The sequence below is a fragment of the Trematomus bernacchii genome, unplaced genomic scaffold (assembly GCF_902827165.1).
Source record: "Trematomus bernacchii unplaced genomic scaffold, fTreBer1.1, whole genome shotgun sequence".
NCBI classification, from domain to species: domain Eukaryota; kingdom Metazoa; phylum Chordata; class Actinopteri; order Perciformes; family Nototheniidae; genus Trematomus; species Trematomus bernacchii.
This window is the reverse complement of record NW_022987727.1, coordinates 2723352-2744350: the sequence shown is the minus strand read 5'-3', so window position 1 is coordinate 2744350 and position 20999 is coordinate 2723352. Positions and strand designations below refer to the sequence as shown.

At 41.8% G+C, this 20999-nt stretch overlaps 1 protein-coding gene across 1 annotated transcript; it reads left to right on the top strand.

Annotated features, from left to right (window-relative positions):
* Positions 1-13206: 13206 nt before the first annotated feature.
* c1ql4a (complement component 1, q subcomponent-like 4) lies at positions 13207-20631 on the top strand. The gene is made up of 2 exons (XM_034145342.1): positions 13207-13770; positions 20428-20631. The coding sequence occupies exons 1-2, from the start codon at positions 13225-13227 to the stop codon at positions 20605-20607; spliced, it is 726 nt and encodes a 241-aa protein (XP_034001233.1). The 5' UTR covers positions 13207-13224; the 3' UTR covers positions 20608-20631.
* The last annotated feature ends 368 nt before the right edge of the window (positions 20632-20999 follow it).

Here is a 20999-nt window from a genome sequence, read left to right as displayed (position 1 = left end):
TAGGACCAGGTGGAGGGATTATATCTCTTCGCTGGCCTGGGAGCGCCTTGGGATCCCCCAGTCAGAGCTGGTTGATGTGGCCAGGGAAAGGAAAGTTTGGGGCTCTCTGCTGGAACTGCTACCCCCGCGACCCGACCACGGATAAGCGGGAGAAGATGGATGGATGGATGGATGGCAAGTAATTGGTCGTGCTTTTTCCAGCGCCGCGGCTTCCACAGAGGACATTCTTTTATGTATTTATTGTCAAAGCATTTAATATATTCATTGCTATCGGGATGTTAAGAGCATTCCATGGAATATAACAAAAAGTGTTTCTGAAGTGAATTACCTACCCTACCTTTAAGGGGATATTTTATTTAGATTTTAACAAAAAAATCATTTTCGCACATTTCTTTATATGTCCAGGATTTTGGATAGTCGTCTTTAAGATTTCTGCCTTCCTCACTATTAGAGGTGAAGAGAAACACATTTTCTTTGTGGGGCTCCCAGCATTGAATAATTTCACCAATAAAATTCACCAACAATGTATCTTCCCAAAATTAATGTCCCAAAAGAGTTTTCTTTAGGATGACGACAGGTTGCTGTAATTTTTCAACGCTGTAAATGCTGCATATCTCATTGCATATATTAAACAGCACACACATCAATATATTCAGATATCTCAAAACAAGGGCTAATAAAACCAACAGCTATCTGTATGGCAATATATACAAATATTATATCAAAATATATATGTATATATATATTTTTTAATATAGGTGTGACCTGTAAAAATAATTGTCCAGAGATCGGACATTGCACTTCTATAATATTGTTATGATAGACAGTTAAAAAAAACTAGAAAATCAATTTTGTTACAGAGATATAGATCCTCAAGAGGAAATGGGGAGTGGTTTACAGAGGTCTTGTATAAGCTCGACTCAACACCCCCCATATTTTTCTCAGATTTCATGCATCTCCCTTTAAAGCCACAAAATAATGATGCACCTTTGTGAGTAAAATCGGTCGACTTCCCCTTTAAGGGAGAGTTCATGTGTAGCCCGTGCGCTCAAATGCTACACTGACACACCTATATAACACACATGTTGCTTTATTGACCAGACACCCTGAGTGTATTTTGATCCTAGCAAAGCTATACCAACATGCTAAATGTTTTTTTATCGCAGCTCGCAGTGTCTCTGGACTTAATAGACTTTATTAATAGGCTCTCCCTTTAAAGAGGAATGAAGAGGCTTTTTAACAGACCTGAGTAAAGCAAGAAAGAGGGAAGGAAGAGCGTAAAGACAGAAACCAGGAGGAGGTGGGGTTAGAGGGAGACGCTCCACTGCCTGGCTGACAAACAGAGGGTCCCTCCAGAGCCAGGCAGATGAGAAGGAGAGGAGAAAGGGAGAGGGGTGAGAAAAAGGAGGGGAGTTTGATGTGGGCAGTCAACCCCGCCACCCTCCAACAGCCCTCCTCCCTTCCTCCACCCCCCAGCAGAAAATCTATGCCTGCTTTCTTAGTATTCCTCCCATCTCTTGTGAAGGCTCTGCGGAGTGGAGAGCAGACAAGTGGACTGCTAGTGAGGCCCTGGCCAGCCGTGTGTGATGCTGGGAGTTTTTTTCCCTTCTTCCTTTTTAGGATGGGGTGTTTGCTCAGGGCTGACAGGACAGACAGAGTGCCCAGCCGCTTGAAAACCTCCACCGGAGACCTGAACTGGACACATCCTCCCCGTTCACGTCCCTTTCCTCTCCCCTCCCTTTAACACAAGAAACCTGTAGATCAATGGGTTTACTGTATGGTTGGCCTATTTTCAGACTGGACATAAGAGTACTGATGACCAGTTGACCACTGTGCTGAAAGCAACCAGTGCAATATTGATGTCCTCTTGAAGGAGGCCTACGTATTAATTAATTAATTGTATTTGTTCTGCAGTCTTTGTAAGGGTCAGTGTGTCAGCCCGGCTTCACAATTATTTGAATATTTACCTCAATCACAATTTAATATAATATGACCACCTGGGATATTGAGGTTAAAAAGGCATGCTCTGCTCATGCCAACAGAATGGCAACAGACAGCCAACAGCAAGGCACTTTTCCTTTACCTTCATACTAAGAATGCCCCATTTTCTCAGTCATTGTTTCACATGAGAAAAGAAATTAGACTTTTCATTTAAGAAACGGCTGTACTTTCATCACAATATTGAAATAAAATTGAAAAGCTCTAACATCCATTGAAAAGTGATGTGTCCCAGTCCAGTGTAGTAAAACAACACTGCATTTGAAGTCATTAGGTCACAGGATATGGAAACTATTTAGTGTTGAATAAAAAACGTTTTTTCTTAATAAGATAGAAGGTAGACTAAAATTCAATAACAAATAGGTGTATCCTACTTGTCCAGTGTTATGTTCCATTGATCTGGGGTCACTTGGTTACATGGCATTCAAGCTATTTTAGTAACTTTCTATAGGCTTTTCTTTCAAAATAATCAGTAAAAAAAAGATATATTTGTAACAAATGACATAAATAAAATGAGATGTGCCTTATTTGTCCAGTGTAGTAATCATGTCTGTTATGCTTTGGAGTACAGCTTTGAAATCATGGGTCAGATAACATTGTAGGTGTTGAACAAAAAAAAACGTAAATCAACTAAAAATGTATTCCTTGTCAAATCAATTAATGACAAACAGAAATGAAACAAATTTTTCCAAACTAGACACTTTAATTATATATATTTCCACTAATATGGAAGTTAGAACGGAGGTATTGAAGATAAAATGTTTTTTTGTTATTCAAACGCTAATTTATTGATGATCCCTAAGTTAAACGCTGTTTAAGAGCGAGGCCTCGGATGTAACCGTACTACAGACACCGTCAAACTGTGACGGAAGAAGCCACTGGATCCAGAGTGAATGTTTGTCCAATATTCGATCTAACTTCATCGCGGCCCATATCACACACAGCAAATGACCCGATAAGTAACCATACATGACTCATTGGGCAGTCAACAACACCATTATCACGTGTTCATGAATACAGGTATTAGCATGCAAGGGTAAAATATGTTGCGGTATACCAAACTTACCGGGATATCTAATGATGCAAATGCACTCAATCAACTTGTTATGCACTGTTCATTTAATGTCATTTTACAAACTTACAAACGCTTAACTTCAGAGCTTCAGAGTATCTTGAACTCCAACAGGACTATACCATTCGTCCATGGACTAAACCACAGATCAGAGAAAAAAAATGTTTTAGAGAGAAAGATTGCCACTCCTAGCGATTTCTGCGCGCTAAGGAAGAGCGTAGCAAACACATGAATCCACCATCACATTTTTCAAACTGTACAACCTTATACCTGAAACCCCTAGAATAGGTCAATGTGCTATGAATAGAATAGATGAAAACGAATTTAATTTAAATGTTTGACTTCATTTTTCCAACACAGTCAGACAATGCAATTCAGGGGGCAAATGAGAAGCAAATATGGACGTTACTAACAGTTTTCCTCTTTGATTGCAATTGTCAATAAGCTTATGTTGGGACACCAATACTGTTGTTTAATACCAATACCTATACAAAATGTCCATCTCTGTACACAAGCATACCTCTGACTAAAAGAAAGTTGCAGAACGGTCCACAGTAATGGATTTCCTATGCCATGCAAATCTGAAGCTTGAAACATTGATATTTTACATACAAATTATATTTATGAAAAACAGTGCATGCCCGTAATGTCGTCAGTCGATCGAAAAATTATGAGTATGATCATATTATAAACTAAGCTGAATGCAATTTGCAGATTATGTGCTTAAACATTGTTTGAATTCCTGGCATACAGTAGACCATTTAGGACGTAAAATGTATGACAAAAAGTTGGCTTTGTGACTAAGGTCAATGTATCCTTAGCTTTATGTCCACATAATTTCCAAGCAGCTCAAAAGCAAACTGAAACAGTTGTGTGTGAATAGTGACCCGTATTACGGGTAATTGAAAGCAAAGCATGTTGACCTTCACTGTAAACAATGTTACTGCTCTCCCACCGATTTTCCCTTAGTGAATACTTAATCTTGAACTGCATTTAACCACAGTTAACAGTTAACCAAAGTTCCCTAAGAAAAAATGACTGTTATTGATCACCTGTGTACCTATAATCGCCAATACCACTGCTGCACAATGACTGCTAAACCTCAGACACACACAGCTTTGTTGTCCTTAACATCCTCTTCCACAGTATCCCGTTTCTCTGTCACCTTGAGCCTGGTTCGTCATGCTTGTGTGATCGCTCAAAGGTCACAGCTTGTAGCTACTGTCATTAGCTGTCACTCTTCGACACTTCCTCCCGCTCGCTGTCTCTCTTCTCCTTAAAGTCGCTCTCTGTCACGCGCTTCTTTCTTCTCTGCAACACAGATCAAAGAACCATCTTTAGTTGGACTTTGAAGGTTAAGAAAAGTGAGAAGCGACCCCAATGCAGAATGAGCCTGCTATGCGTCTGCGTGAATGCGTGTTCTGATGTGCAGATGGGCATTAGTTAAGAGACAACTCGATCAAGGTGGCTCTTCTTCAAGAACAGTGCCTGTGGCAATTATAGTTGTGCTTGAGACAGAGAGCCTACGGCTATCTGAAGATCCGCTGCCTGAGGGAAGAAGAGCAGAAGAAATGTGTTTTTTGGCACTTCAACAGCAGTTAATCAAGGACTAATATTTGGAATAACAGTTAGAGTAAATAGTCATTCTAATTTTCATCAGGGACTGAGAGAACAGCAACACAATATTGTTCTCTGAATACAAACAAAGTGTTTAATAAACTAAATTCTGCTTAAGCATGCCTATGAATGCAACAATGCCGAGGTGTCTTACATTCCGCCACACACACTGTGACCACGTGTGGTTAATTGAAACATGTTTGAGTGAGAGGAAGGAGAGGAGGAGGAGAATAAGTAAAGAGACAGCAAACACAGGTGTGGCGTTTTATCTGTTGGGGAGGTGAGGGGTAATCACGGCACATTTTAATCAGTTCAGATCAATTATTCATGGTCAGGGGCATAGCGAGCTGATTTCCAAAATGCCCCTTCTCTCTCTCTCACTGACAGCCCTGTATGAATTATTCAAACTGCATTTACACAAAGAACTCCATCTCTGATACCTGATCAGTCAGTTAGAAACATTATGCAACCGGGAATGTCAATTAGAAATGGGAAAATTGGTCTCCTGGTATGTATGAAATACAAAGGAAAACAAATCCACATAACACACACTATGAAAATTATTAAACAAAACCCAAACTTCAAGGTCTTGGGAGATTATTCTTCACAGAGAGAGGAGTTCTCAGCTTTAATGGGTTTAACCAAAGTCAATATGGTCCCTGTGCAGTGTGTCCACTACTCATCCATCAGTTTATATTCACTAAGTGAACTCCACCTATAATGTGGACTGCATCAGACCGGGTACTCAACCCTGCTCCATTATCAAGTGTTAATCATTTCCCTAGCAACTTTCTCCTCCTACTCCCTACAAAACAGTTCTTAAGCCAATTCAGACCGATGCTGCTGCTTCATTTTCATCCTAACCAAATCACCAATGCCCCCTTCTTCTTACAGTTTATTCAGTGACTGCCGCAGGCCGTTTGTAGATAGATACAAATCCTGTTGCTGGTCTAAAGCCCACACTGTACCTCAAGGCCAGGGCTATATGCACTGATCACTGCCAGCCATTTAGCTCGCCTTTCCCTCTTCATTTTTCCACATGGTCACCAGTCTCCCCTTCTGGGTCCCAGAAGGTGGAATGACCTTCCCTCTCTGGTCTGAAAAGCAGAGCCACGACCCATCGTCCATCATTTACTGAAATCCTGTTTTCAAGCATCCCCTCTGAATCACTTTGTTGTGCTTTTATCTCACTTCTTAGGTCTTATTTTGTTTTCGTCTTTCCCTAACAGACTCTCAAAGTATCTTGTCTCTTCAAGTAAGACAGTAATGTCAGGGCAGAGTGCTCCTGATTGCTGCTTTCATTGTTCATTGATGTCAGTAAAGGAATTTTGCTCTGAATAACCCAAAGCTTAAAAGTGAAAGAAAACGAAACTACAGTCATTAAAGCAGCGCGATTAAGTTGTGAGTTAAAAAGCACTGACAGATCACAGTGAAAGTGCTGAACCTACTGATGTTAATCATAGATCATGTTTACCCGTTCACCGTCTTACTTTATCTTGTTAGCATGAAATGTGCTATTTTGTACAAAACACAAAGTACATCTGAGTCTGGTAGGAATGTCGTTGTTTTGCACGTTTTTTGTCATAAACCTTCAGGGTTATTATTAATCGTAAACTAGCACAATTCCTCCTTAGGTGGACGTGAATATCTAAACAAAAATTCATGGTAAACCACCCAATAGTTTTCAAAAAGTGTCAAATTCATGGTAGGCCAGGGTCACCATGCATCTTCTCACAACCAATAGATTTCAGGACATGCTGGCTCAAAAGTCAGTCTGGGAGCTTACAAGGACAGAGCAGCAAGAGGGATGAGTGTACGGGAGAGAAGGTGTGGTCAGGCAGAGAAAGGCAGATAAATAGACAGCAGGAGAAATGAGAAAGTGTAATTCTTGCTCGGCACAATTTATCATTCTGTGCCTGACAGCCACCAACCATAAGTCACCAAATAATCACTCTAAATAATTCAGAGGGATCTCTTGTGTCCTCCTTTCCCCTCTGCCTGCCCTTGTAATGCAGTCCCACGGCACAGGGTCAAAACGTATGCCCATTGACACTCATCATAAATGCAGTTTGACCAGGTTTGCCTCGACTGACTGTATTGCTACAGTTCATGACAACAGGTAGAGGGAGGGCTGGAGGGAAAAGCAGCGTTTCTTAGCAATCCTGCATGTCGTCAGCTAGATTTAGATACTATTGCAATTGATATCTCCATGGGAACATCTCATTGCAATCACTAATACATTTCCCTTCTCTTTCCTCACATTACAATAATACCCTCCTGTACTGTGTTTCTGTATCTTGGAGTTCTACCTATTTTATAGACAAATAAGATGGCAGATCAATGTCAATTTGGCAGTGGATATGAATTCTGCAGGATATAAAGACATAGCAGATAGGAAGGTAAATGTTCTATGGGTAACATTAGAAAAACAAGTTCTTGATATCATAATTGCTAGCCAAAAATACATGGTCGCTTTTTATGATAATTGAAAGGAGAAACTGAAAGACTTGATCATAACTGAAAGAGATTATGAGGCAGATAAATGTATCATTTTTCTAACAGTATGTGTCTTGGTAGGGATAGCTGGCCAGTCATTCATCCTCGTCATGTTGCTGTCAAAGCCCCGCTGCATACGAGTGATGACCACCCTTGTCAGACCAACCGCTGTCTGTCTCCCTCTGAATGATAGAAATGTAGAGTATGTCTGTACTAAAGGACGGATCAATTTTCTTCACTCTATCCTCTATGTCTCTGTGCTTTTCCCTGGTCATACATTGAAAATCACTGTAATGTCTTCTCTCCTGAAATAAAAGATTTTGACGTTTCTTTTTCTATTACTCTCTGACTCTTAATCCACGCTTCTCATACATCGGTAAGGTTTCCGCTCTGACATCTGTCCCTGCTGTGTGTCACTTCTCGACCTTTTCTCTGCGTGTGTGTCCATCATTTCTTTTGTCTGTGACTGCTGGCTTGGGTGGTGTGTGTTTATTTCAAAGCGTGGCACAGGAGGGGATCGCCACCAACTTGGGGATGCTCTGGAAATGTCATTGTTTGGTTCTGCTCTGCTTTCTGACGCAATTTAAACAGCAGCGATTATTTTTCCTCCCAAGCGTGGCCTTCTGCTTTGTCTGCCTGGAATCAGGAACGGTAAATAAGTGGTAATGGGAGTGAATGGGAGGGGAAGTCAGCCAACGTCTTTCTGTCATCACTTTAGAAGGTTGCGACCCTAAAGCACGGTGGCACAGAGCTGCTAAATTATTCAGGCTGTGTCTCAAGCCCCGATCTCTGGAGAAGACGGGCCTGTGATTGCTTGGAGCGGATTGACTGACATTTGCACATGAAAATCGCCTCTGTTTCCCCCAAACACCCGTTCTGCTCAAAGGGAACATTAGAGGGACCCTGGTTCTGTGCAATGGGGGCTTGCGTTGTGGTTGGTAGCTCTGGGTTCTGGGAGTGTTAGTGGTAGAGGAAGCATTGCTTTTTAAATGTGCGGCTCAGCAGTGAACAATCACAAACAAACTATAGGGAAAAGTTCTGCCATGGGAGAATTACAGGTTATGGTAAATAGTTTTTCATAAAAGTGTCAATATAATTGAGCATAAACGTGGCTTTAAATTTGAGTGGCAGAGCAGGAGCTAGGGGACTAGCTCACTCATAAATCATCTTTCTGAGTGGGGTCAAGGGTCATTTGACTGAGACATGGGCAGAAATCTGATTTTGTTAATGGGAATATTTTTTCACAAATAATGCAATAATACATTGTGCATATCCCAGCATACTTATTGATTAAATGCCAGCATTCTGTGTACATAAAAAAATCCAGTTTGCTAGAATTAATGAAAAAAGTAAGAATCAATGTGTTTCCAAAAGGCCATGCCATGCTATCTGAGTGTGTGGTCGAATATCTCTATAATGATGCATCACACTTTACTGGGTTTACTCGTGCTGCAAGGCCAGAACAAAAAAAGCAAAGCATTTTTGTAATTGCAAATTGAGGTTTGTTTCATTATTATTTATCATCATATATCTTCAGTAGATTGTAACCAAAACAGTCTACACAATCCAAGTAGTTAATTGTTATTTGGCCAATTTAAGCTTGAGAGGTTTTGATTAATCAGACTGCTTCCAGAGTGCAGTTTAAAGTGAGCGAGCAAGAAGCTGTGTGAGTTAGAGGGAGGAGAGTGAGAACATCCCTCTGTATGCTGGACCATGTCTCTGAGCTGAAGGCGAGCGTAGCTGGGGTGAGGGGTGGAGGGGAGGCAGGGGTGGAGAAGTGCAGGGGATAACTGGCCGTGCTGGGAGGGAGGAGGGGGAGGAGAACACGGCTAAAGAGAGGGAGGGCGGGAGAAAGGGAGACGGAGAGGGTGGAGCATCGGACAGATGACAAATTGTGATTAATAAATGTGGTTCAGGACAGCAGTGTGGAGGGTTGTTATTAATAGAGAGAATTAGAGTGGCTGTGCAACTCAATCTGCACACTGTCAGTCTGCATCAGGCCCCATAATCAGAGCCTAATGAAACAGCACAGCACCAGGATGTAGACACATCCACACCGTGTACTCTGCGTACAAATCTACTGTACAGTAAACACACATGCTCAGGGAAGTCAGGGAGAAAATAATACATTTCATATCAGGGTGCAAGAACAATGTAACAATAAACATATGGACTACTGGGCCTGAATAAAACATTTTTGTATTTAGATTATCATGCCTGAAAAGTGACATATTGAAGACCTCCATTAAGTTAAATTTTACTCCATTATTATCCCATGAGAAGTTTTGGGTCAAGCCAAATACAAACCAACACATCTACCTTCTCGTGTTTCTGTTCATGTACAGACATCTCTCCAAATGCAGCAATGTGGATTTTCTTTACCTCTACTTGTGGATTCCCTGGTTTTTAAAATTGCCCCAAATCACCTTCATATATCTCTAATGACCTCTAAATTGATTTACAAGAGAGTTATCTCTTACGGCAAAGAATGAGAGCTTGATAGCCGGATTCCTGTCAGTGTTAACTGTGGAAGACGTGAGTAGTGGTCTCCTGGGAGTGACGGCCCTCCGGCAGCTACGTGCCTCTTGGGGACGATATGCCATCATCCCTCAGAGCTGATGCTCAGTATGTGTTGGTCACACTTCCTGCGCTGGTGTGGATTGTGTGACAGTGCCACTATCTCAAAACAAAACACAATATGTCACCTATACCTTATGTATCACTGACTTCAATTTTCCACACAATACTACTCTGCTTGCAAGAAATATTTGGATTGTTCTGTGCCATGCATTTCATAAATGATAAAACATATAGTGTTACTTAAATGCTTCTGGTAATATTCTGATTGAAGTATTAGTATGTCGTTAAGAAAACATGTAGACAACCAGCCACAGCAAAAAGGAATTACAACATGAGTAATGTGTCCATAAATAAGTTCTTCCTTCTCTCTTACTTGTTTACACAGAACGGAAGAGAGAAAAGATAGGACTCAAATTATGCAGACGTGTGCACAAAAGACAGAGATTTATTCTTGGTGTATCATAATATATGAAATTAATTATTAAACAAAGTAATTATTCAAACAGCCCAGTACTAATTCACCGGTGGCCCTTTTTCTATCGGTGACAGTGGAGAGTGTGTGAGTCAAAGGGAAGTCAGAGCAAGTGACACGATAAAGCAATTGGACTGAATAAAAAAAAGACACATCTCATCAACATAATGCATGATGTTAAAAGTTTAGGTGAGTATGAATACTAAGGGGAACAAATCAAGAAGAGAATAGGGAGAGAGGAGACAGACAGCTGAAAGACATGCGCATATTTCAATATTAATCACCTCAGTAATATTTTAACAGGCTTTAAAAATCCAATCCTGAGCATATTGCCTCTGACTGGCAACGATTATCTGCCCGTGCTGCTCAGGGCCTCTGAGTACTGTTCTAGCGGGCCAGACTGACTGACCCTGCAAACTGGGACTGACACAGCATTTAACTCCCCCCAGCGCTGCTCAGCTGTACCAACATTTACCAATGGAAATATCCCAGGCCATCACTACCCCACCTTCCATGCCCTCACCTCAGTGATAATCCTTTTCATGTCCAGTGGGATCAGGTCAATGATCTCTACATGGCCAGAAGGTGGTCATCATATGCGAGGAAAGAGAGGTTGAGGAGGTGGTGGTTAATAAAAAGACTGTCATCAATACTGTATGTAGACCTATTCCACTTTACCCCCAATGCTTCGGTCATCAAACTTTAAACTTGCAGATCTGCAACTGTGCCTGTTAGACAGGTGACACAAAACTCTCAGAAAATTATGATTTTAGCTTAAAATCTTAGAAAAATAGCCCATTTCTTCGCATTATTTCCATACTGACATTGCAACAGTGAGATAATTGATACAAGAATACAAAACATGGCTTTCCATTACTAATAGTGCAAAAACGTTGTTCAACATACTCTAAACTTGCATATGTCTGTGTGCTACATGCATTTTTGTGTGTGTCTCAGAGTGCAGACATTGCAGGTGTTTGTGTGTACGGTTTTAAGTAAAGGAAAAAGAGCAGCACAATGTGTGGAGCAGGGTGTCTCACTAATGAGGTTTATAGCTGTGGGATGCGAGTCACACACACAGACAAGAACATTTAGTGTCTCCTCTCCATTCCTCACACATCATGCTGAGGCATCTTTTACTTAGTCACCGTCCTCTCTCTTGCCTTCCCTGGCGCACCGAAGATGAAAACATCTGCCCTTGTTTGCAACACTTTATCAAACATTTTATCATGCTCAGAGTTTGCCACTAACAACAGGTGAATGTCAGGCTAACAAGACATCGATGGGAGGCGTCAGTGAAGTCTAGTCTGCATTTGGATCCGTTTAAATTAAAAATACATGTTTGTTGGGGCTCCAAACTAATGGTAATAATAATGATTTGGAAATGAAAAAATAAGGGGTTTTACTTTTCACTAGGTTGCCAATACATTTAATTATCCATACCTGGCTATGGACTACAGTATTTCATTAGACACAAAAGAGAAAAAAATGGTGGGGGGAGAAAGGGAAAGAGAGAGAGGGGAGAGAGAAAGAGAGAGATAGAGAGAGAGATCTAACAGGTGTCGAGGAGGACTGCCCATGGACAAACACGGCGATAAGCGATACAGTCACAGCCACTCTGGATGGGAGCGTCAGGTTGCCGAACCTAATTTGGAATATCGTCAAAAAGTGTTCAGTCCAGTTTTTTTTCTGGACTTCTTTTCCTCTAAAGTAAGCGCCAATTAAACTCCATCTTTTCGTTCCTACCTGGAAAGAAAGGAGGGGATTAAGCTCTGATTAAGAGGCACTCATCACTTTCTTGGCATCTCATGCGCGCTCCACTCGACACTCCAGCGGTGCAAAGTCCTTCAGTTATTTTGGTGGGACGCGGAATGAACAGACGCAAAGCGAGTGTTATACTCTAATATTTTTGGATCATAATGAGTAAATGGTGAGTTATCTTTGTATTTTTTTTCTGCTTCTTTGAACAATTTATTTTTCACGTTGTGGATAATCAAGTATTATTTGTAATTTACACAAAATAAAACTGAAAATACATATTATTTTGCTTTTTGCTGGAAAACATTATTGTCATCTTTATTTAAAACATATCGTTGTGATATGATTTACTTAGTTAAATTATGTATATAAAATATAGTATAACTAATATAAATATATTTGCTCTATGCTGCTCTTTCCAGATGCAGATATAGCCAGAGGAGGAATCTATCAAACGTGTTATTGGCTTCAGGAAAACGGCACCTTTTTAATGTGGACAGTGGAAACAAGAAGGAAGTGGGAGGTCATAAGATGATTGTGTCAGGAAAAGATCTCTGATGAACTTTTGACACTCACAGTCATGGCATTAAATGAGACGTCCACGTGAAATGAAAGAAGATTTTTTTAGAAAATAACTGTAAATCTTACTTCATCCGGCCAAACCAACAATATCCACTCCCTCCTCAATGAGCTGAATTTGGCAGCAGGCCTTTTTCCGCATACTTTCAATAAGCCCCGCTTCCAGTGCCAGTCATGTTGTCAGTATGATGCTGAAAACAAACTGAACTGAAGGACAACAAGGGAAGTCAAGAAAAGGTGACCTGAGATTTCATCAGATAAATTATGTTTTTGGTAATGTGTCACCCTAAATCAAAGACATCCATGTTCTTTTATTTCCTTTAACACTGGTGTGTAAAGTTTTCATCTTTTTAAGAAGAGGCTTTTGAAGACCGTGTTCCTGGTCCATTGGACGTCTTTATCATTTCTAAAGGATCCTCTCATCCGCTAGTTTCCCTACTGGCTGTCTTCCATTTTGTGTCCTTTCTCAAACACTGTTTTCCTCCCACTCCTCTCCAAATCCCTCTTCATCTTTTTCTACCATATTGGCTTTCTGAGAGGCTTCATCCTGGCCGGCCACATTCCAGCCAAGGGGGAAGAGGACTTCCTGACGCTGGCCGCTTCACGGCTCAGCCGCAGGAAGCGCGTCATTGGAGCTGCTGTAGGTGTAGCCATGGTTCTAATACTGTTGGTGGCCATTCCCCTGCTGGTCCACACAACCAAAGGAGGGAACTCCGGAAATGCGGGGAGCCATTATGAAATGCTTGGGAGCTGCAGGATGGTATGTGACCCCTATGCTACATCTCAGCCTGGCCAGGAGCTGACAGCCGTGTCTCCACCACCCAAGGATTACTCTGGGAAGAAGCTAAAGTCTGGGCTCCGTGGGCCTCCAGGGATCCCTGGCCCTCAAGGACCACGTGGACCCCCTGGAGAGCCAGGCAAACCAGGACCACAGGGGCCCCAAGGTCCAGGTCCTGGTGGCTATTCTCCCTCACTCTACACTCCCAAAATTGCCTTTTACGCAGGGCTACGCAAGCCGCACGAGGGGAGTGAAATACTGAAGTTTGATGACGTGGTGACCAATGTAGGTAACTACTATGAGCCCAGCACCGGAAAATTCACCTGTCCTCTGCCTGGTATCTACTTCTTCACCTACCATGTTCTAATGAGAGGTGGTGACGGGACCAGCATGTGGGCAGACCTAAAGAAGAACGGACTGGTTAGTAAATGTTTGTGTGTATGTGTGTATGTGTATGTATGTATGTGTGTATGTGTGTGTGTGTGTGTGTGTGTGTGTGTGTGTGTGTGTGTGTGTGTGTGTGTGTGTGTGTGTGTGTGTGTGTGTGTGTGTGTGTGTGTGTGTGTGTGTGTGTGTGTGTGTGTGTGTGTGTGTGTGTCAAACAGATTTTCATTGTGGGTCACACTGGGAAATGAGAATCACAAGGGTCAACATTTACTCAAGCAAAACAATATATTCTGATCACATTTGTACAAAAGGCAAGCATTCAATGTGTTTAATGGGCCTGAATATGACAAGTTGGTTGTTGGGGACATTTTATTGAAAGTTTGAACCTCAATTGATATTAGGAGGACTGGCTAAAAATGTGCCTGGGCACATATTTGCCCCGTGGGCTTACGTTCAACATGTGTATTAGGGTGTGTGTGTGTACAATAGAGGGTAGGGTTTGCATGTATGCGTTAGAATGTATGCACACACACGACCGTGCAACCTATTTTTTTTCACTGTTGACAATCCTGCATTACCATTGACTCACATTCACCTCAGTCACATTGAGCTCTTCAGATTCAGAGCACATTCCACTTAGCAGGTGGATACATGACAGCCAAAGAAAGAAATAGCAATCCTTCTCCTAATTAAGGGGAATTCATGCTATACGGTCTAAAATCACAGCAACGGATATTTGCATTTTCACATGTGCTGTGGCTAAATGACAAGTGGCAGAATGCATCCGCCGCTGCCGCCAAAAGGAGCGGCCTAATTAGTAAGTATCATACACAGAGCTTGATTATCGCCTAAACAGAAGAGCAAGGGGGCACATGAGAAATGTCTGTCAGTACGTGGACCAGTCAGTTTACACCTCAACTAAATAAATAATGAATGCAAAATTGACAGTCCACTCATCCACTTCCTCATTCCCCAGACACTAATTAAAGACAGAGGGGCTGATGGGGGGAAGAGGAGAGGCGAGGTGGGATAAATCACAGGGATTTTGTCAGAGGACTCCAAATTCACGAAACATTCTTCAAGTTGCTTTTTGCATTCAATCATTCATCAAGGACTTCAAATGCAAATACTTTCTGCTCAGACCTCGATATCTAGACATGTAGTGCACCAAGGACTGTGCACACAGGATAGTGAGCTCATATATACTTTATAGTTGACTTCCACAGTTGTAAATAAGGTTGATTTAGACTTGATTGTGTGAGATGTGAAACTATATGGTAAAAATAATTCCATCTTGATTATTGTTAGATTGTATATGCCACAAAGATGTGTTTAAGGCCGCCTATTGCCTATATTGTCATTCAAGTCATCTTACCCTGCTAAATAATGTATAAATATTAGATTAGATCCCATCAACATCCACTATACTTTCCTCCTCCTTGGTTGTTCATTGATTCCCCATTAATTATCTTTTCCCTCAATCATTTAACCTCACCCAGGTCCATCTGGCTTCTGATAGGCGGCTTTCTTAAACAGTTCTTCTAAATAGAGCACTCACACGGATATACCCAAACAGAGATCTGGGTATATGAAGATGTGTATAGTCTATATGAAATGCGGCAGTATGCCTGATCATGTTCCGGGTTATTGAAGCCCCGGGGCAGGTGGGTACTCTGCCTGTCAGTCAGTGGCTGGGGTTTACTAAACAGGCACTATGTCTGTTTGGTTTCATTCCTGAATTCAGAATCAAACAGTCAGTTTTATCATCGCCGTAGGTGCTAAAGCTTTATTGGATATTTTGTCTCTGCCCACTGGGTTTGTTTTAATCCCAAAAAATAAGGATTGTAGTAGACACAAACTTCCCGGATTCTTTTTAGGTGTTGTAACTTTTTCATCTTATAAGAAAAGGTCATTTGTAACCTAGGTCTATTAAGCAGCCAGTCCGAAAGATTTACGAAAATGAATGAAACACAAGAGACTCGACGTGACATACACATACTGAGACGTCTACTTGGGGTGAGTGTAAGGGCGGGGAGCAAAAAAGACAAGTGAGTTGATGGGAAATCAGGGGTGGAGCAGAGGAAGATAGATGACTTAATGGAGGTGTGGAGACAGTGGGCTGGTAGACGAGGCATCGGGGAGGCTGGTGGTGAAGGCCAGAATGAGATCAGGCTCGATGACCAATGGAAACCCACTCTACACGTCTTGGTTTGACGTGATCAAGGACGGCTGGAGAAAGTGAGAAATTGGTTTACAAACTGTGTTTATGCAGGACAGGGAGTGTTAAAAAAACGTAATTAATACTCAACACCAAAGATTTCCTCTGGGAATTGTTGATGTCTAAATGTTTGCACACTGCATTGGCTGCCGGACTCTTCCCTGTGACATGAGTGTGGTGTAATGCGATGGCAGGATGTGAGGAGGATGTACCGACTGTGGCAGGGCTTCCATGGGATTCTTTTGGATCTAATACCTATTACACTCACTAAATCCGTACTCTGAAAAGCCTACCTGCTCACACCTCAATCTAACTTTCACAAATCATTGCAGCACGACAGGGTTTCAGAGTCAGGGGATTTGTTATTGAAGGGGATCACACTGCAGTTGCTTCCATGTTCCTATTGCAACGGTAATTGAATTACGGTACAATTTCAATGTTTGGTGTGGATGTTTGGCTAATACTGTCATGCCCCATTCACCCCCAGTTAAATGTAAGTGCACAGTAAGGAAACATAAGGCATTGATACATGTGACAATCCAGTTCTGAAAGATTATGTATTGATATTATATTCTTATTAATGATTGTATATTAATTAAGCGTTGCTCATATAGTTATGAATGAACCTCTCATTGGTGATTGTGCTATCTTAAATGTGCTTAATCATTCGATTTCCTAAATCACTGTCACAAGATTTATGAGTTGTATGCTCCTCAATATTCTTGCTTGGTGGCAAATATTATTAAGACAGTCTATGCTAATGTTGTCATGCTTTATAAGACTGGTAAGTGGTAATACATCATGCAAACCTTCTCCCTTTTCCCTCCTTAAACGGTATGCAAGCTTTTCACCTTCTCATTTATTTTCCACAGTTAACCACTGTATATATATTTAAAATATTCTTCATACAATGTGCACAGTAGACACATAGATACTGGTCTGGCTGCCTTTTAATCTCTCCCTTGTTTTTTAACTGTCATAGACTCTTTTAATAACTCGGGTAAAGGTCAAGTTATTTCATACGGTAGTGTTAAAATATCATCTCTTGCTGTAATGACCTGTACTAACTTCCCCAGTGCAGACGCACGCACGCACGCACGCACGCACGGACGCACATATATATGCTACAGGTGTAACATAATTAGCCTCACAGCAAGAGGCAAAAAGAGTGTTAGCAGGATTTGTTCTTGCCTCTGATAAAAAAACACGTAATTAAAAAAAAGGCAATCCCTTTCTTACTGTGTACAGGTCTGACCATTATAAGGCACATTGTAATACTGAAGAGAAGGTAATAGGAATCAAAGGTACGGTTCAATGCTACAGCCGCTTGTCGCCATGTAATCCCCAGGCTCCCAAAGGAGAGGGAAAACCTATTCAATAAATATTCTATTTCCACAACATCCCCCACCCCCCCCCCCCCACAACCCGTCCCCAACCGTCCTGCCATGTGCTGGAGTCCCTTAGGTAAGTTTAACAGCTACTTTTCTATTGTCTCCGCTCTAAGAGGTCAGTATATCACAGTGAATGAATCCTGTCAGTTTTATTACCAGTGGAGCACAGACCCACAGATAAAAACAAGACTTCATATACCCCCACATCTCACCGCTCTCACAAAATAGCCTCGCTTGATCAGTCTGTTACTCTAGGCCCACTCCCTCTCCTTTCCTCAACCCTGCGGCCCTTGTTTTTGTTTTTTCTTTCTCCTGTCCCTCCTTTTTGTCCATCCTTGTCTATCTTCAGTGCTGCGGCTTCACTTGCATAGAAAATGACACTGCAGCTGCTCCCCTTTACCGCCACCATCACCCCCCCCCCCCCTACTACTCCTTCCTCCTAGCTGTGGCCCCCTCTGCTCCAAGTTGTGTTTACTGGAGGCCCTATAATGAAAGGGCTAGGCGAAGACAGAGACAGCCACGGGCAAACCCTGGGGGCCCCTGCATCATGGCTCACAACTCCAACAGCTCCAGGATCAGCGCAGTCGGCTGCCTGGTTCACACGGATCAGCCTGTGTCCTCCAGCCGTATCCATCTCCTCTGTCGGCTTCCTGTCCTAATCCCACCACGGCTCCCTCATGCCTCTCTGTCTGGCATCTGCATTAATGGATGGCTTGCATTATTCTTCAAGCACAGGAATATCGGCTGAAGTACCAATTCATGTATCATATATTGGCAAAATGATCTCTACACTGACTGACAAATATTATTTTCTTGTGGAATATTCAGCCGCACTTTAATGCATTAAATCACGAGTATCTGTGAAGGCCTGAGGGGGGAAAGATCTCCATACATCTCCCTCTGATACACTGTTGCCAAAATAATGAGCAGGATGACATATGCCTTGTGTCGATAGAAAGTCACAACAACACCATTGATGTCAGCTGCAGCCAAAGATGCAAATGTGTTATTGGCTGTCACTACACATGTCAAGCAGAACAACAATATAACCTTTACAGATGACAATGGATTGGTGTCAGTTTTTGAGAGATGGTCTTATGGGGCCCTAAGAAAGAGTATATATATACTTATATACTCTACTCTTTCTTAGGCCTATAGTGATATTTGTTAACACTATAGTGTTACAAAATACTAATCGGGCTGCCTGAGTAACACATGGCTCTGATTTAATAAAAAAATAATGAAGTACATCTTTCTAAATGCTCAATGTTGCCTGCTACCCAGACTAGAAGAGAATATTTATCTTGTGAATTGTTATGTTCCTCTGAAGAACACGGATGGAACAAAAATAAACAAGCATAAACAGATAAATATACTAGAAGGGCATTCGGAGTGGGCCGACCACTGCCAAGGCCAATCCACTGCAACATTTAAAGGGTTCTCCCTGGGTCCATGCTACTCCCTATCTACTCTCATGAAAATCCGCTTGATTCCTTTTGCCTTACCCTGTGAGTGTAAAAAATAGGTAATTTCTCTAATAATAATTCAACATTTAAAGTAACAATTTCATTTAGTTGTCTTACAGAACTGCATGAAATCCTGATATATAGGCCAACTATATTATTATGTATTTATTTACTTACAACCCTTGGGAATATGTTATTTTCTTTACACAGTTTCTGGTTCTCTGATCAGGCATGTCTCTATTTTCCACATTCAACGCAGTTTGTTATATATCTTCAGAGATTGAGAAGCAGGCGTTACTGTAACTGACAGTTATTTCAACCTTGCTAAGGCAACGTTTCTTACAATTCTTACAGGTGAAGCATCCGAAGATCTGCTACTCTTTCCCTTAATGAATCTGGCTGGTCCTAGGAAATTGAATACAACTCCACTGTGATATATGTTGAGCAAAATGGCTCAGACAAAGGCAAAGATAGGTGGAACGGGAAAAGAGCATATTTTTTTAGTTACTGTAATTCAGGCTCTGTTGCTCAGTGATTGACTGTTTTCAAATTGATGCATACTCTATGGGGAGAAAGAGGGCCCCAGTGAAGGGAATGACATGATGGTAGTTGAGTTGCTGATCATATTCTGTGGCTGTCATGAAGATGTGCGTGGCTTGTCTGGTTGCTGACACAGATTGAGTGCTCCCACCGTAGATGGACACTGAGCCAGACACAAGGCCACTGATGGCTGACATATGTCTGATGATTGGAACTGCCACACAGAAATATTGATACATCCTAATAAGGAAGCCTTTAGGAATGCAACATAGTGTATGGTTATACTTTATCTATCTATCTATCTATCTATGAAAAGTGTTTTTTTATCGAAAGCATTCAAGACCTATATACACATAGTATTTAAATGTAGATGCCAGTTTAAGAAACATAAAAAAGCAGTGATCTCCTTTAGGCTTAGTATGTTGCAATCTAGGCATGTGTATTTAAATGTCTACAACGAGTAAACCCAATTAAATGTGTTAACAAACAAGTAAAGATCCACAGCTGCTCGGTCAATAACACCGAGCTCACACACGGCATGCAAATGTGAAGCTGTCTGGCTTTGGCATAGCCACTCAATATCATGCATATTGAGCTGGCCCGGGATCATAAGCAACAGGTCAATAGCTGGTATGGATAGTTATGCTGCTTCTCGGCTGAGGTAGTTTCCCCATAGACAACCTGTTGTCCCCAGTGAGTCCGCTTATCTCCAAAACCCAATCGCATCTCCATCCTCGGCCCTTCACCCCAGCCACAGCTGATCGATAACAGGCAGAGGGGATGTGTTCTCAGCCCACCTTTAGGGTCACAGGTCACAGTCCCATCTATCTGTTTATCCAGCATGAATGCGGAGGCGATGTCATACTGACGAGGGTCTCATTTGAAAGCTGTAAATAATTGATCATCACTCAGCCTACAGAATATGATAAAATGTGATAAAGGAATGAGATAGTATTAATTTAAAATGCTGCTGAGTTCCCTGAGCTGTTGAGTTAGTGGCGGTGACATTTGCAAGTGTTTGTTCAGTTTCGTCCATGTTCTAATTGTCAATGCGTGTGTCCTCTGTTGGTGACAGGTGAGAGCCAGCGCCATCGCTCAGGACGCTGATCAGAATTACGACTACGCCTCCAACAGTGTGATCCTGCATTTGGACGTGGGTGATGAGGTGTGTGTGCAGCTGGACGGAGGCAAGGTCCACGGAGGGAACACAAACAAGTACAGCACCTTCTCCGGCTTCCTCATCTACCCAGACTGAATATAACCATTCCTTACAGAAAATGGACACCAACACACACACACACATTCCCAGTTAAATGTAATTATGCAAATAAATGCACACATAGAAACATGCAAGTCGCACAATGCACGCACACACACACGCACACACACACGCACGCACACACGCACGCACGCACGCACACACGCACGCACGTACGCACACACACACACACACACACACACACACACACACACACACACACACACACACACACACACACACACACACACACACACACACACACACACACACACACACACACACATATATATATGCTACAGGTGTAACATAATTAGCCTCACAGCAAGAGGCAAAAAGAGTGTTAGCAGGATTTGTTCTTGTCTCTGATAAAAAAACACGTAATTAAT

Coding starts and splice junctions, on each gene's coding strand:
- c1ql4a (XM_034145342.1), top strand. CDS start 13,225: ATGGTTCTAATACTGTTGGTGGCCATTCCCCTGCTGGTCCACACAACC. Junction 13,771..20,427: donor ACCTAAAGAAGAACGGACTG/GTTAGTAAATGT, acceptor TGTTGGTGACAG/GTGAGAGCCAGCGCCATCGC.